This window comes from Cetorhinus maximus, chromosome 6 (assembly GCF_964194155.1).
Source record: "Cetorhinus maximus chromosome 6, sCetMax3.hap1.1, whole genome shotgun sequence".
NCBI classification, from domain to species: Eukaryota; Metazoa; Chordata; class Chondrichthyes; order Lamniformes; family Cetorhinidae; genus Cetorhinus; species Cetorhinus maximus.
Window position 1 is genome coordinate 22,718,621 of NC_135884.1, and position 16,807 is coordinate 22,735,427.

Consider the following 16,807-nt stretch of genomic DNA (forward strand, 5'->3'; position numbering starts at 1 on the left):
GTCCAGTTCGTCCTCAGTGCAGGACAACAGAGGCAGCGGTTTGGATTTTGTCCTTTACAGCGTAGTCCAGTCCAGTCCAGTCCAGCCCAGCCCAGCCCAGCCCAGCCACAAGGGACCCAGTTACCAGCAGCATTAATACCGGGTAAGGCGACAGTCCCCAGTTTGTTATTATTGTTAATACTATTTCTCATTCCTCACTTTGAGGGGCGGCTGGGCTTGGGCCCGGTTGCTCGGTGACATCAGCTGTGGTGAGCCTGCCGGCCCAGAGGCTGCTTTCCTGTAACAAGGAGAGCGCGAGGTTTCCCTTTTGCAACGGGAAGAGCCTTTAAAATACTGGCCCAGCCGCTTGCTAACTCTCACTCTGTTTGAGGCTTCAGTCAGTGTTTGATTGTAGGTTCAGACCACATGGGAATACTGGAAATTATGCGAGACAAGCCTGTCAGTGTCAGTGTTCCTCTGTGTAAGCTTGAAACATTCCTGAACTAAATTGTCATAAATTGATGAGCAGCTTATTCATTTTTTTCCTTCCCCTTCACACATGAGGAAATATACCCATGTTTACATAGGAATCATGATATTTGATCTCTTCTATAACAAGAGAATGATACTGCAGATATAAAAGCTGTTTTTAAAGAATAAAACGCATAGTTTCTAAGCCCAATGCGGTAGCGATCAGGAAAAAGTGCTGGCGACACTCAGCTGGTCAGACAGCATGTGTAGAGAGAGCAAGAATTAGTGAAAATATTTCAGGCTGATTACTTAGCTTGGTTCCATTCTCCTCAGAAAGTGCCTGACCTGATGTTTCCTGACACTTTTCGATCTCTTCTGTAGTTGCTTGGCTATCCATTCTCCTCAGAAACTGTCTGCTTTATGTTATAAATCTTCAATGGAAAAATATTTGCCAACCTTTGTTCCGTGTTTTGTCAAGTGCGATAATGATGTTTGCCAAAATGCTGAGTGTGTGTTTGTGATTGAGGGAACACTTAGGTCATATTTCTTAGTTTTAAGGTTTATTGCTGCTTGTGGGACATTCACTCAGTTGTGAAATGTTGTCTTATCGCTTTCAAGCTGTTTTTAAGTCTTAAAAATGTGGCAATATTTTCACCTGTCCACTGTCTCAAATTCTTGTTAAATGGATTAACATTGATCAGATACTTATTATTAATAAGTAATAACACTTATTAATGTCAGTGTTTTCTCTTTTGTAACACCATTTTAAATTCCTCTGACCAATTGCCACTGATTAAATTTACGGAGAGCCATGAGTAATGGACTTACTCATCATGCTGCATCATAAGTATTGTCAATCTAATGTAATAAAGCCTGTGATGTAACTCGGGCAGATCTACAGGCTACATGAAAAATAAAGTATTGAAAAAAGCTTAATTATCTGTACGTTTGTAAATTTGATTATAGTCATACGCTTTTCTTTTGAAACAGCACTGAAAAGATACTTCAGGTGGAAACTCTGAAGCTTATGTTCTGTGCATATTCCAACTTGGATGTAATTGCACAATATATCTAAATAGAGACAAGTTGCTATTTCCTCCTTCATATTTGCCAGATGTCTGGCAAAATGTTTATTTCATAAATCCTGCTGGGAGTATATATTTCTAATACTTTGTTTAAAAAAAAAAACCTGCTTGATGTAATGTTGAAGGCTCACATATTAAACATCTGAGCAGTGTATGCATGTTAGAGTCTATGTGTAATGTGACTGAGAAGAATGGTCAATTGATAAACTTTCTGAAAGGCAAGCTGTCTGAATGTAGTCTAAACAATAGTAGGATATAGCTTATTGGAAGCCTTTCAGGTATCAGGTTCCTGAGAACAACTCCTTTCTTAAGTTTACTGCAGTCTTGTAAACACATGGGCTACAAAACACAGCTTGTTTTTGCTCCTGTTAACATTTTAAACTTGAGGGATATTTTGAGATGTAGCTGACCCAATTGAGCTTTAGGTACATCTTGCTTTGTAGATAACTTTTTCATGTTTCTCTTGGAGAATGAGCTTTTGTTGAATTTTGCAGTAATAAGATTTGGCAAACAGTATCTAGAAAACTTGTTTTGACCTTGGAAATTGCAACTACTGATCTTGTAGTTTAAAACTGACACAACCCTGCATTAATTGGCAGACATATTTAAAAAGTGGTGACATTAGTTCTTCCATTAGAATATATCCTCTTAAAATCATGGGTTTCCTAAGAGGGTTTCCTGGACCCTAGGAGTTCTATAAGGAAATTCATGCATCAGATTTTGATTTTGGCTGTTCTTTCTGTCTGTCTGCTGTATATTGAAACGGATTCATTACAGGAAGGAGTTCTATGAGGAAATTGATGCATCAGATTTTGATTTTGGCTGTTCTTTCTGTCTGTCTGTCTGCTGTATATTGAAACGGGTTCATTACAGGGAGGGATTCTATGTTCAGTTAGAATAGGGAGTTCCTTTGAGAAACCTATTACTTTTCAAAATACGTGGTGATGGTATATTTGTGATTTGGATAAATGCAATATTCCCTGCAGCTTGATGTATTCTATTTTATACCATGATTCACAGTGCTAAGCAGTACAAGGGAAGCCAGATGAGTGCACTTTTTGTCCTTTTACAGACTAACTCACTAAAGGACAACCAAGTTGGCTACATCAAACAGTGTTTTGCAGTATTATATTGGCAAGCTTTGAGATCAGGCTCAAAGAGCTGCTTGTTCTCAAACTCCTAACCATAATAAAGTCCATGCCTTATGTTATCTCACTTAACAGCATGTATGTTTTTAAAAATAACTTCCAAAGCATACCAACATTTCACTGCTTAAATGAAACTTGGTGAAATTGCGTGTTCACTCTGATTTACTTTTCAATAGGAAATTAAGCACCAAATTTAGGTTGGGGTGGGAGGAGAGTGAATTGGAAGATCTTGTAGGATTTTATCTCGCAACTTCCTGTAAAAATCTTGGAATGTCACTAATAGAATAGGATTTGACTTGCTCATTTGCTGTAAATCAGTGTAGCTGGAAATTAAAAGGTTGCAGTGTAGCAGGAAGGGATTGTGGTCTGGCTGTGCAAGGTCCTCTGATAAACGAATGAGCTAAGCTCCTGTTTGATTGAGATGTACATAGCTCTTTCTCCTGCAATAATTGTTAGTCTGATTATAATTAGTGCTACTTCATTTCCTTGTCATAAAGTTCCTGTTGGTCTCAAGCTGTTGGTGCAATGGGGTTATAAAAGTTTCTTAAAATATCACTTTCCTCCTCCACCTCCCACTCCTTTTTCTTGCATTTTTCTTTTTTTTTAAAACTCTTGACAATAGTTGGAATTCCTGGATACTCCCTGGAATTATATAATTTGTGTGTACACCATGTTTTTCATACCAAACATTATTGCAAAGTGGGTAAGTGCAATGTCATATTTTATTTTAACTGAGCGTTTAAACTTGCAATGTTTTAAAATAACTTTACAACACTGCTGTTAGGCCATTATTCACATCACTCAGTAGTAGACTGTTTTACGATGAGTTATACTTTTCCTGGTCATTTTATTAGTGGTTTCTAATACTTCAAAAATAAAATTAATCAGTTTGTGGTGAGGGAGTGATACCCTGCAAATTGTGAATCGCCACAAAATCCTGGACTATTTGCACCACTTCACCATTAGCTTCTCAAAAAAGGGAGCCCTCTGTCAGTTTCAAGAAAATTACTGAATTTGTCATAAATGGAAATAAAACTCATTGCAGATAATTGGGGCTGGCATCTTGTGATATAAGAACTTTATTTTAAATGAGTAGATATATTTTTCTGCCATGCCACTTCACCTTGGGTGCCCAAAAAGAAAACAGTTGAAACTGCAGGAGTGAGACTCCAAAGTTAATTGTGTTGAGAGGTATTTAAATATTGATTTTTTTTTAAATGCTTTCCCTTTGTCTTCTCTCCCTCTCTTTCTCTTTTCCCCCCCTGTATCTCATTTGACTTTAATTTCCTTCTCCCTAATTCGCCTGTTCTTTCTCCATCCTCAAATCAAACTGATTACAGTAGACTGTTTTGTCTTATTGTTCACCAAGGGCCCAAATTTCCCATTTGACCTTGCCACACTCAACAACTTGCATTTCCCAGAAATGAGTACATTATTACATTCTCAAGTTGAAGGGCAAGGGAAAATTGTAACTCGTGGGGAAGGAAAGAGGGAGGAAAAGATCCAGATTTTTGCCACGATGTATGAAAATAGTGCTTCTGATTTTGCACCTAAATGGGCTAGCTCCAATTTTAAGATTCTCTCCCTTTATTCTTGATTTCTTCCCCCACCACAGGAAACAGTTTCCTCATATCTACTCTATCAAATCCTTTAATATTTTTAAACGCCCCAATGAGATCATCCCACAATCTTCTATGCTCAAGCAGGACAAACCAAGTCCTCTTAATTTAATGCTCTAAACTCCACTATTCCGTAAAATTTTCAAATGGCTTTTTTTAACTGATTTTGGCAGTTCTGACCTAACCATTGCTTGTCCTAAGTGGCACTCCTTTTAGAAAGAAATTGTTAAAAGTGTTAAACCAATTTGAAACATGGTGGATTTAATAGATTATGCATTGCACAGATTGAGAACAACTGCATTTTCCATCCACAGTGAGTGTTAGCAGGAAGGCCTAAAGCATTAATCGACCTATACCTGTTCAACATTAGATACTTCAGCTCATCCACACTGTCGAGTTGCCATTACTGAAATTGAATACAATGAGGTTACACTGACCTGTGTTTTGATATAACTGACCTCTTTATGATTTATTGAGAAACTGCATTTATTTTTGTCATGCAGTTCTTGTAAGGATATCAAATTTCTCAGTTGCCATCCTTTTGTTTTCTTTCTACCTCCTAATGTGGCTTAGTTGCTGGTAGCAGGTGGGCTGTCTGCTCCCATAACTGCCTTTTTAATTAATCTTTGAACTAGTTGCTAAGAGGTGCAAGGGGAACTCGATGCTTTTTATCCCATTTTCTGTGGGGAATTTGCCAGGCTGCACAACTGGCATTGGGAGATCTTGTGGTGTCGGATTAAACCTGTTGTCTTATTTCATTTTTGAAAACCTGTAGTTGTTAACCTTGTTTCCCCAATGTATTTAAATTGTGTAATATGCCAGTAAATGTTCTTAGCCTGAGTTTTGGAGACTGATTAGATATTTCTGGCAGTCTACCTCTTTGGACATAATAGAAGTCTTTGTGAAACCCCTCTGCCCCGTTGCCTCAGTGCATGAAGAGATAAGTATGTCAGAAGCAGCTGTCCAATTCCGGAGTATTATTTCGAGGCTCTGGACTGTGGCCATTTCAGATGGTATTGAGCTTGAAGCTATATGTTTTCTCCTGTGTTTGTGAGCGTACAATAAAGATGAACTTTTTGAGGTGTGGGTTTATTCAGTATCTGAATTACCAGTGGAACTCTTCGTTCAGGTGAGTTTACTTTTGAGAACTGGTCAGTTTTACTAAATTAAGATTTTGCATTTATTTTAGGTTGTGAATATTGCAATGAGTATTTCTCTGGATTGAACAGTCTTCTGATTTTCTTGATGTATTTGTCTATTTTATCTTGGTGCGTCTGGTAAATAGAATCTGAATGGAAGCACAACTTTTATTTCCTTGAACATTAAAGATAGACTGCAGTATGTTGAAATAAATTAGTTTTGCTTCAATATCTTCAGTTTTTAAGCAATCTGTAGCTTGAATTTAAAATCAGTCCTTTGGTTAAAACAGCTCGGATATGGGATGTGTGTGTATGTGGAGTTATAAACACACCAACCAAGATCCTAGAGGAGAAAATTGTTGAACTAGAGTACCACTTAACTTTAAAAAATCAACGTGCATTGGTATAGATGTAAGCTATTCCCATCTTTTGGAAAACAGCAGTAAGACTTTTGTGTTTCGTTTTTCAGAAAATACAGTATCTGTTTGAAGCTACTTAATATCTTGCAAGGGTTTTGGGGTGAGAATTTGATTTTGGGGGTCTTTTTAACATGGATTAATGGCAGTTAATCACTTCTTTTACATTTATACACTTAGTGGTGTATGATGTTAGATTGTTCTCCTGTATGCTTCAATATGAAAACATTTTGTGCCATAACTTGCTGGAAGTGCATATTGTTTAGTGATGAAGGAAACATTGCATTTGGTGAAACACTGCTGGCCCAGCCAAGCTCCTTCACTGTCTCTTGTATGACTTGTCTGTCTTACTCAGACTGCACATATTGTTAACCTTTTGTGTGAAGTGTTTGCTAATCTAAATCCCAAATATATTTACCGATTTGTATTGATTATTCCCTTGCCCTGTAGTTGAAATAGCCCTGAAGATTTTTTTCTATTCCATTTATTATCACGTTTTTAAGTTTGCCCTAATTCATCCTTCAAGGTTGAAAAGTAAGACTCCCTCTTTTCTACTCCCCTCCCAACCTTTTTCTTAATTGCCTTGTAACGAGCAGTCGACACTGTTTCTGGATTCAGGCCCTCTAGTTTTTTTTTATATATAAAGCATAACATATAATTCCTGTACTTTAATTTCTTCCCTTTGGTTTCCCCATTCCTGTAATGTTTACATCCTGATAAAATGTGTGAATTATTACCATAAATCATGGTGCATGTGTCTTTTGTTTCCTAAAGCAGGAAGAAGTGTAACATTGATAATAAAAGCCTTAAGTGTTTTAATTGTGTGATGACTTTTCCATAAATGTGACATCATGTGAGTGTTTCCTGTTCGGTATGATGAGTTAAGTGTTGTTCAGGGAAAACAAAAGTCTTCATACAAAACCATTTTCTTTCCCAATAGGTTAAGAACTACAATGGAGGCTGTTGTTCGTCGTTGCCCATTCCTTTCACGTGTCTCCCAGACTTTTCTTCAGAAGGCTGGCAAGTCACTGATCTATTATGCGCAACACTGCCCCATTATGATGATGAAGGCAGGAGCCAAGCCTGTAACGCGCACTGTGACCACCTCTGCTGCTCACTGTCAACAGACCAAAGAAACCACGCCAGTGAATGAGAGTAAGGAGCTGCTTGTGATTTAAGTAGAGTTAAGTTAAACTGTGTTTACGTACATCCAAAAAGTTTAAAGGGAATAAGACAGGATACAGTCAAAAGGAGCAAAATTATTCCTGCTTGTGATTTTAGACTATTAAAATGTCCTTTCGTGAGGCTTATCGATGGATTAAATTGTCAAAATTAATTATGAAATTGCTGTAAAACATATCATGCAATCCATTGATTTTAAGCACTTCTTTCAATAACTTGAGGTTAAAGGCTCCTTTAGCTATCCATTTTAATTGCCTTGCTGAAGTAATCTCTAACCTTTTTGACACACTGCAACCACTCCCCCCAATTCAGCTGTATGAGCATGTATAAAAATAATGGACTCCAGTGTGACTCCATCCTGTGATTCCAGGTCAAACCTTGTGACTAAAGGTTCTAAGAGGCACAACTACAATGAACTGAATTACCATAGCTCAGTAATTTTAAAGAAGTGGTGATTTTTTTTCAAATGGGTTCATTTGGGCAAAGGAAGTGGAAAACCCCAAGATTATGCAATTCCTTAATCTGGACTAATGTTTTAAATCTTTTTCTATAAATACTATCATATTTGTGAACCATAATTGACATTTTGTTTACATTGTTTAAAATATTGACATTGCATTAAAATATAACAATTTTCTAAGTTAAATCTCCAGATTTTTTTCTTCTACAAAGTTTAACATTTATATGTTAAATAGTTTTTGATTTAGTTTCAAACTTTGCTATAAGCATGCTTTTCTTAATCTACCACAGAAACTGCTAATTTGGCTTCAGCTCCAAGTGTCCCAGCTTCCCAGCTTCCCCCAGGACACCCCGTACCTAGTGCTGGACAGGCTGCAGCTTCCAAATGCCCATTCCTTGCTGGTGAGATGAGCCATGGTAAGAGCTCTGTTGTCCGAAAAGCTAGTGTGGAGCTTTCAGAGGATGTGCAACAGATGCATGCTGTGAGAAAAGGTAAGATGATCTAGATTTTTAAACACAATTTCAGTTTGGTGTACTTTGATTTCGAAGGCTTGTTGTCAAAGAGCAAACTTGAATTTATATACCATTTGCGTCTTTGGGATGTAGCAAAGTGCTTTACAGCCTTCATTACTTTTCATTCAAGTTCCATCATTGTTGGCAGGTGTGACAGCAATTTCTGTACTGCAAAATTGCATGACATAAATAAGCGGTTAGTCTCTTACTACGGTGCCTTATACAACCTGGCGGCTTGAATTCTAAAAATAACTACCATCCAAAAATGCTACTGGGTTAATTTTTGTGCATTATAGTTAAATAACATTTGTTAATAGCATGGGCTGTGGCTGTATACCTAAAGTATTGATTGTCTTCTACAGAATTAGCTGTGACCTCTGTCAACCCAACTGTTGCCAACATCAAAAAGGCAGATGGACAAAAAGACACTGGCCTGCTGAAGAATCTGAATAGTATGACGAAGCAAAAGTCTTCAGTTTCTCATCTCATTCAGGACAACATGCCAAAATGTGAGTGTACAACAAAACAAAACCATGCAAGTAGGCAATAAGTAACATCAAGCCGTACAAATTTTATTACATTTCGAACAGACATATTCATGTTACTTGTATTTATTTCTAAACTTCAAAACTTTATTCTGTGCTTGTGCAGCTGTTTCAGCTTTCAAATATGATGGATTTTTTGAAAAGAAGATTGATGAAAAGAAAAAGGATCATACTTATCGTGTCTTCAAAACTGTGAATCGTCGTGCCGATGTATTTCCCATGGCAGATGACTACTCCAATTCCGTCAGTGTCAAGAAGGAGGTTTCTGTTTGGTGCAGCAATGATTACCTCGGAATGAGTCGCCACCCACAAGTTGTGGGGTCAATCATGTGAGTTTCTGAATTAAACTACCTTGGAAACATGTCATAATATGCCTCAAGACTTGAGCATCTTCTGATTGTTATTTTAAACACTCTATTGGTTTCACTCTTAGAATTTTTTTCAATGAACTTGTGTCTGTTGTGTTCATCTTTGCTTAGGATATAGTCCTATTAGAAGTGAAACATGGTTTTTAAGTGACTATCTTTTTTTCCCTCAAATTAGTACCCAGGTTTGTATCCAAAGAAGGAAGAGCTAGTGTTTGACGTGGATCCCTGCCATGATCTATATGGGCAAATGGAGGTGATGGCATAGTGGTATTGTTGCTGGACTAATTATCCAGAGACCCAGGGCAATGCTCTGGGGACCCAGGCTCGAATCCCACCATGACAGATATGAAATTTGAATTCGATTTTTAAAAAAAAAACCTGGAATTAAAAGTCTGACCACAAAACCATTGCCAATTGTTGTAAAAACTCATCTGGTTCACTAATGTCCTTTATGGAAGGAAATCTGCTGCCCTTACCTACATGTGACTCCAGACCCACAGCAATGTGGTTGGCTCTTAAATGCCCTCCGAACAAGGGCAATTAGGGATGGACTATAAGTGCTGGCCTAGCCAGTGATGCCCACATCCCATCAACAAGAATTTAAAAAAAATATGAAATGCACAATTGGGAATGTCGCTTTTTAGTAGTAACTAAAATGTTCTTTTAAACAGCTGTATTCACCATTATTACCATCTCATTTTTTTGTATCTAGGGATACCCTTCGGTGCCATGGTGCTGGAGCTGGTGGGACCAGGAATATTTCTGGAACCAGCAAGTATCATGTTGATTTAGAGAGTGAATTAGCTGATCTCCATGGCAAAGATGCAGCACTACTGTTCTCATCATGTTTTGTGGCAAATGATTCTACCCTCTTTACATTGGCCAAAATGCTACCAGGTACGAGTTGTTGTTTAATTTGCCATTTATTGTAGATAAGTCAAAGTGTCTATTTTTAGGTAGCATTTTCCATAGGCCTCACCTGAAGGTGCTAATTTTCACCAGATTTTTAAAAGGGCGGAGGCACCTGGCACTAGCACCCTATAGTATCATTCTTTGTGAGTTGAGGGCATCAATATTTTCATCACTCTTTCCAGCAAGAGTCATTAGATATAAATCAAAAGCGGGTCCTGGTTGAATTTTCCCCTCATTATCCCAGGGATGCTGGAGGTCAGTTGTAGTGTTCTGCAAATCCTGGCTCAGGCCTGCTCATTCAGTATAGGAGTAATCAGACCTGTGACCACCTGACTTGTGTGGCACAGGTATGTGCTGTTTTCTCTAACAACCATTGGGGAGTTCAACTTCACAGTTTTGAACCTGACGCCCATGTCAACAGCTCTGATAAGTTACACTTCTCCACCTGCCAAATATTACTGAATTCCCTATTATGATATTTCATTATCTACAATCCCACTCCTGAATTTCCATATTATCTCTCATGGTCAACCCCTCAGTCCATGCAATCTACCCTGTTACAATGACTGTGGTGCATTCTTTCCATTGAACCATCTGTTGTTTTTAACCTAGTCAAACATACCATCCTCCTCTGAACACCTTCCCTGTCTCCTTGCTTGGTTCTATTGTTCTCGAGCCAATCCTAGCCAGGCTACGTTCAGCAATAGCTTCTCCAATTCTGCTCCTTTCAACACTGTTTTGAGTCCTCCAGAGATCTATCCTTATACTTGTGATACCTCTCTTGTGATACATGTGTGCTTTCCTTCCCTTGTGCATTTGCCCCCTTTTTATTGGTGCCATCTAGACCCCAAACCCTCTGGAATTCATTCAGCTCCCTCCTTTTTAAATATAATCTTCTTGAAACCCATGTCACCCCTTCTAATATTTGGCATCTTGATGTCCTTTTTTTTTTTGTCTACTTTTCTGTGAAAGCCCTTAGGACAAAAGATAATGTAAATTGTTTTCCCACTGACATCCACTTGCTTATGGAATTTAGAAGCTAAGCTTATGTCGTTGTTGTTCCTCTGGCTCTGGCAATACTTGGCAAGCTGGTTAAAGCAGTGAATAGATAAGTCTGTGCTAAATTTTCTGGTCATAGCTTAGCTAGAGGAAATAGGCCAGAGTTAGTGCTGTGTTATAGGTGAGAACGAAATTGGCCTCTGCTGTGATATCACTTTTTCTTTTCTGAGGCCTGATGGTTTGCTGTCTAGGCTTGTACATGAGGACTAGCCACTGGGGAAGGTAATGGAGGATGGCTCCACAGGCTCCACCATATGCCAGCAAGAGAAGGAAAGTGAGGTGGGAATGGAAGGAAGCTGGGAGAAAATTGGTTTTCCTATTTCTGGGCTTTGTAATGGACTCTATTTTCATCAATATGAAATAAAAATCACATAGGATCTTTCGTGAAATGAACATGGTAGAAGTTCTATAGATGTCCACTTACATAATTTGCATTTGTGCACTTTTGAGACAATATTAAAATTCGTTTTTAATTGTCAGCCTTTAGCTGAGATCTGCTAAAGTTAACCATGACCTTTTTTTTTTCATTATGGTTAGGATGTGAAATCTACTCTGATGCTGGAAACCATGCCTCCATGATTCAAGGAATACGGAATAGTGGAGTTCCCAAGTTTATATTCCGTCACAATGATGTTAATCATCTGCGGCAACTGTTGAAGAAATCAAACCCAGCTACTCCAAAGATTGTAGCCTTTGAGACGGTCCATTCAATGGATGGTATGCAATGCAGGCAGACTTAAATTTGAAGTTGTTTTAAAAGATGGGGAACTGCTGTTACGAAACAATTTACAATTGCAAATTAATCAACCCAAATCGCCAAGCTGGTCTGGCAACATTTGTATTTCCTAACAATGCATGTAATGTGGATTCTTTTAAGACAGTGCTTTTCAAACTTTTTCCCCAGTGTGACTCTATTTTAATGCCCTGGACTTCATGTGACCCCAGAGGCAGGTACAAGAGTTGAGTGAGTGGGGCGGGGTGGGTGGTGGTCGGGTCTTCAGATGCTGAGGGGATGGGGGGGGGAGTTGACTTTAGAGGTTGTACATGGTGGGAAGTGTTTAAACTGCAGGGTTGTAGGGATTTTTTTTTTTAAGAAAGCTACCTTTTCATAGCCGTCTTTTTAACTGCAGCAGCAGCAATCAGGTTTCTAAGATGTGTCTAGGCCTTGTCCACCATAGGAAAAAACAAGGATTTAAAGGGGCCTAGCAGCTTTTGGTATTTAGTTCAAGCCACACAGCAGCCATTGCTGCTTTGGAGCTCACAACTCAAAAAAAAACCTCATCTCATTACCCTACTGGGGGTCACGACCCATAGTTTGGAAATCTCTGGTTTAAGGTCTAACTTGATTTTTCAGCTTGCAAGGATTCAGTATGAAACCAGTGTTGGTGCAGCATGTCGACAATTGTAAAGTTCTTTTTAAAAACTCTACACATAGCTGAAACATGATTTGTTGCTAACCCACTAGATAAACGATTGATCTCCTTTTTTGTTGAGAAATGGGGCTTTACCTAGCTTTTCCGAGACCAACAATTTGGCATTCTGGTTACAATTATGCATTTCTGATGGAACTGCATTAATCTGTTTATGAATTGAGATTTGTAAAACTTAACTTTTTATGGCATCTAGGTTAAGTTGTTAGCATTCCAGCTTGACTTTGCTGCATCTACAGCTTGAAATTAAACTTTTTTTTTAATGTGCTGTTTTAAAAACCTAACCAGGCCCCTCTCCTTAGTACTGTTTCACATTGCTGCAGTTAGTGGAAAGAATCCTTGCCTCACTTTGCTGTAGGTCAGAATTTTGGTGCTCATGAGAATTTCTGTCCACAGTATAAAGGTGGGGAACCCTTCCACTTGTGGAGCACTGCTGGAGGAGAGGGGCTTCTGTTAGCGAGCGGATTGGCATTGAAGGAGGAATGGAGGGAGTAAAGGATTTCAGTGAAGATCAGATAGAAGGGTGATGAACCTGGGAGTGGAATTTTGGGATGGGGAGGTGACGGGATAGGGCCTTGAAGTAGCGGGGAGGGACTCAAGTGCTAATTTGAATGAGGGAATGTGGAAAAAGAGTATTAGCTTGAACTAGGATGGAGAAGAATGCCAGTGTTTAACAATGGGGTTAGAGGAGAGTGTTTCTAAAAATGTGGGGAGTTCGAGTTGGAACAGGAGTGTTAATAATTGAGAACTTGTGGGAAACTGTTGAATCTAAATGCCACTTTTGTTTTGAGATTTTAAAAGTGCATTTGTGAAATATTGAGGATCATAATATCTAGACTGCATCAGGGAGCCCTAAGGTTCCCTTAATCTCATTTGTACCTTTTGATATTTAAATGTCCCTTTTCAAACATTTACATCTTTAAATGTTTTCCAAAGAAGTGAAGAAACATTGGGTAACAGACCACTAAAATAACTAAGCCTGTGCTTCCTGGGATATAAATTAGGTACCTGTTTTAGGATCTGATAGGATTTTTTTTAAACTGTTCCTCAGAATTTGGTTTACTGATTTGGCATGCATGGCTTCATGCAGCCCCTAGAGTAGAATGTGCTTTTTGAAGTCCATAGGATCATTACACGGTTGAAATTTTGGGCTAGGGTTACAGTTGTATTAGACAAATTTCTTGACTGTTCAAACATGCTATCCTTAGGTGCAGTCTGTCCTTTGGAGGAAATGTGTGATGTAGCACATGAATATGGTGCAATAACTTTCGTTGATGAAGTCCATGCTGTTGGCCTTTATGGCTCTAGAGGCGGAGGAATAGGCGATAGAGATGGAGTCATGCATAAAATGGATATAATATCTGGAACACTGGGTAAGTATATTAACTGCGTATATAAATTTGGACTAGTTTTTGTTTTCATTAAACAATCAATAGTGCATGTGAACACGAGTTTATAAGTGAAGATTTTGATTTGAAGATTGAGGTTGTTTCTAAAGTGGGTGCCCATTATAATCAGCCTGTATATTCTTTGGCTTAGTTTTTTTCATTCTTGGTATCTATCTCTGGTGGTAGACTGAAGCGGTACCTTCTATAAATCCAATACTGTTACAGATGAGTTACTAGTTTGGGGTTGCCTTCATAAGATAGGAAGGAAACGTTGCAACAAAATATTTTAAACTTTGGGGAGGAAAGGTTTGTGTGCGCGTGTGAGGGGGTGGGGTGGTGGTGGAGGACAAGTAAAATTGAAGGTCATAATTAAAATTGCATTTAGTGAGCATTGGTTAAAGGAAGAACAAAACAGAATTCCAACTTTTGATATTTTTAGTTAAAATTGAGTTTTTTGATATTTGAGTAACCTATGGTAGTGTTTAAAATCTATTTCAGTACAGTATCCCAGTATGCAAGCTTAAAAACTTAGTTCACTCAAGTATAGAAAGATGGTCTTGTACTAGATCCAATGCTTAAAACTGTTCTTACTGTATTGTCACAAATCTCAAGGGGATGGGGATACTAACTCCGCAGTTACTCACTCATAGCTTCACTGCATAGCAGCTTTGAACACACTTTCAAAAACAGCCATACAGGGTGTTGCAATTTTATGATAATAAAAAGCAACGAGGGAAGGTAGACAAAAATAATCCTCCCAAAACAGAAACTGGAAAATCACATTTAATGCTTTACTCCAAGTAAAAGGTTTGCTAAAAAATCTTTAGTTCCAAGGCTCAAATTTTCAAATCCAACCGACATAATCTAACATTTCAATTTATTTGAGGTACAGGGACCTTCTAAATTGAAATCTTGTATCAATTCTTTTTAAGCTCAAGTTAAAATATGGTTGCTAAGATACTCAATCTGTCGAGCACTTATTTTCCCCACGCATAGTCTGATCCACCAGTAGGTTTACAATAATAAATGTTAAGAGATCAGCTTGAAGCTTTATTTATCCTATGCATGCACTGCTGCTCTTTGGCAGCTGACTGCAATTCAAAAGTCGCTTTGCCAGGATTCACTTAAGGTCAGTGACGGGGAAGAGCATGCCCCCCAATTCCTCATGCAGTGGTCTTTGGCAGCTGGTTGCAATCCATAGGTAACTATGCCAGGGTTTATCAAGGGCAGTGGTGGAAAAGTACTGATCTGTGTTCTAAAATTGTGGCATCCAGTGGGTATATAAGAACATAAGAAATAGGAGTAGGCCCTTTGGCCTCTCGAGCCTGCTCTGCTATTCAACTAGGTCATGGCTGATCATCTATCTCAACACCATTTTCCTGCATTATCCCCATATCCTTTCGATATCTAGAAGTTTATGTTTATTGGTTTCTGTCTTAAATATACTTGAGGCCCGAACCTCCACAACCCTCTGGGGTAGAGAATTCCAAAGATTCACCACTATCTGAGTGAAGAAGCTTCTCATCTTAGTCCTAAATGGCCTACCTCTTGTTCTGAAACTGTCTATCCTGGTTGTAGACCCTCTCCCACCTAGTTGGGGGAAAAATCCTTCCTGCATCTACCCTATAAGAATTTTGTGTGCTTGAATGAGATCACCTCTTGTTCTTCTAAATTCTAGAGAATATAGGCCCAGTCGTCTTTAATCTCTTCTCATAGGGCAATCCTGCCATTCCAGGGATCAGTCTGGTGAACCTTTGTTGTACTCTCTCTATGCCAAGTAACTCCTTCCTTTAGTTAAGGAGACAAATTGTACGCAATACTCCAGGTGCGGTCTCACCTAAGGCTCTATACAATTACAGCAAGACTTCTTTACCCGTTTAGTAAAACCCTCTTGCAATCCTTGTGGGTTGTAAAGCTGTGCCCCAATTGCTGGCGTAAGCATGGATTTCCTGATTTTTTTTTTTTAAAAGAGCTTTGTAAAATTAATACCAAGACTAAATTTATAATACATTGAACATATGTACAAAAAAAAGACTTAAGATTGAACCATTTAGACAATCTTAGCAGCTAAAGGATTTTGACTAAATTACGTACACATACCGGTATGTTCACTGGGATTTTGGGTATTAATTAAAAAGTAATTGATCTGGAAGAGGTAAAATAGGATATTTGGAAAAGTGAAAACTTGGATTACAGTTTGTTCGGGTGAAAAGTTTTTTTTTTGTTGCAGGTTCTAGAAATAAGAACACCTTGAAGTCAGCCCACCCACCATGACTCGACTCTTTCCATCCCCCCCTAAAAAAAAAGCTGATACAGTACATTGCAATTATTTCAAAAATGGAACATTGTCTATATAAATACTGCTTAGTTTTCTGATTTTTTTTTCATGCATGCCAGTTTGAAGTTTTCATGGTCCATGTCATGTGTAAAGTGATGAGAAATCAACCAGTGTAAATAGACAGCTGAATTACTGATACTAACCTTGAGGAATGACAATCTAGAACTTCGTGTACTTTTCTGACAAAATATACTGCCAGCATTCCTTTCCAAACCAAAGCCTCCAATCCCTGAATTGTATTGAATTTAGATGAGGGGTGACCCAGAGTGCAATACAAGAGCTTTGCAAGTTGCTTTTGACCTTGAGCAATCAGATCAATTTGACCTTGTAGTTGAGCCAAATGTGCTTACTAAATAATTTTATTGATATTGAATTCTGCAAAATGTCTGAATTGATATGGGGTCTGGTGTACTTGTAACCCTCCATTTTCCTAAAATAATTTCACCTCCCACCCAGCCCACAACATGTACAAAATAGGAATTCTGTGTCCAATGCAATGTGAAAGTGCCCTTTTCTTGATGCAATTTTGAGATTTGCTATCTTTGTTTTTGTAAGAGATCTACCTTGAGATTTGTGAAGTGTTCTGGATTATGGTTTGATTGATTTTATTCTGTTGCTTCAAAAGTTGTTGCATAAAATGTGGCAATGACCTAGAAGGCTGTATAGCTTCAAAGAGAAGTGTAAACAAAGCTCTTGTTACTGAATCTGCCTGAAGCCGCCCTTTAAAACAATAGCTCCACTTAAGATCATAGCTAT

The 16,807-nt window shown here is 38.3% G+C and overlaps 1 protein-coding gene across 2 annotated transcripts in view; it reads left to right on the forward strand.

Moving 5' to 3' along the window:
• The window catches only part of LOC144681634 (5-aminolevulinate synthase, non-specific, mitochondrial-like), a 23,513-nt gene continuing 6,706 nt past the window's right edge, over positions 1-16,807 (forward strand). Inside the window, exons 1-8 of one of the 2 annotated variants that reach the window (XM_078543408.1) lie at positions 1-142; positions 6,798-7,012; positions 7,790-7,990; positions 8,374-8,520; positions 8,663-8,885; positions 9,637-9,821; positions 11,433-11,612; positions 13,534-13,698. In XM_078543408.1, coding sequence (XP_078399534.1) covers positions 6,811-7,012; positions 7,790-7,990; positions 8,374-8,520; positions 8,663-8,885; positions 9,637-9,821; positions 11,433-11,612; positions 13,534-13,698 — 1,303 coding nt within the window. In that variant the 5' untranslated portion in view covers positions 1-142; positions 6,798-6,810. Of the gene's footprint in view, positions 143-440; positions 461-6,797; positions 7,013-7,789; positions 7,991-8,373; positions 8,521-8,662; positions 8,886-9,636; positions 9,822-11,432; positions 11,613-13,533; positions 13,699-16,807 lie in introns of those variants that run through there. The other variant, XM_078543409.1, reaches the window with a different exon arrangement.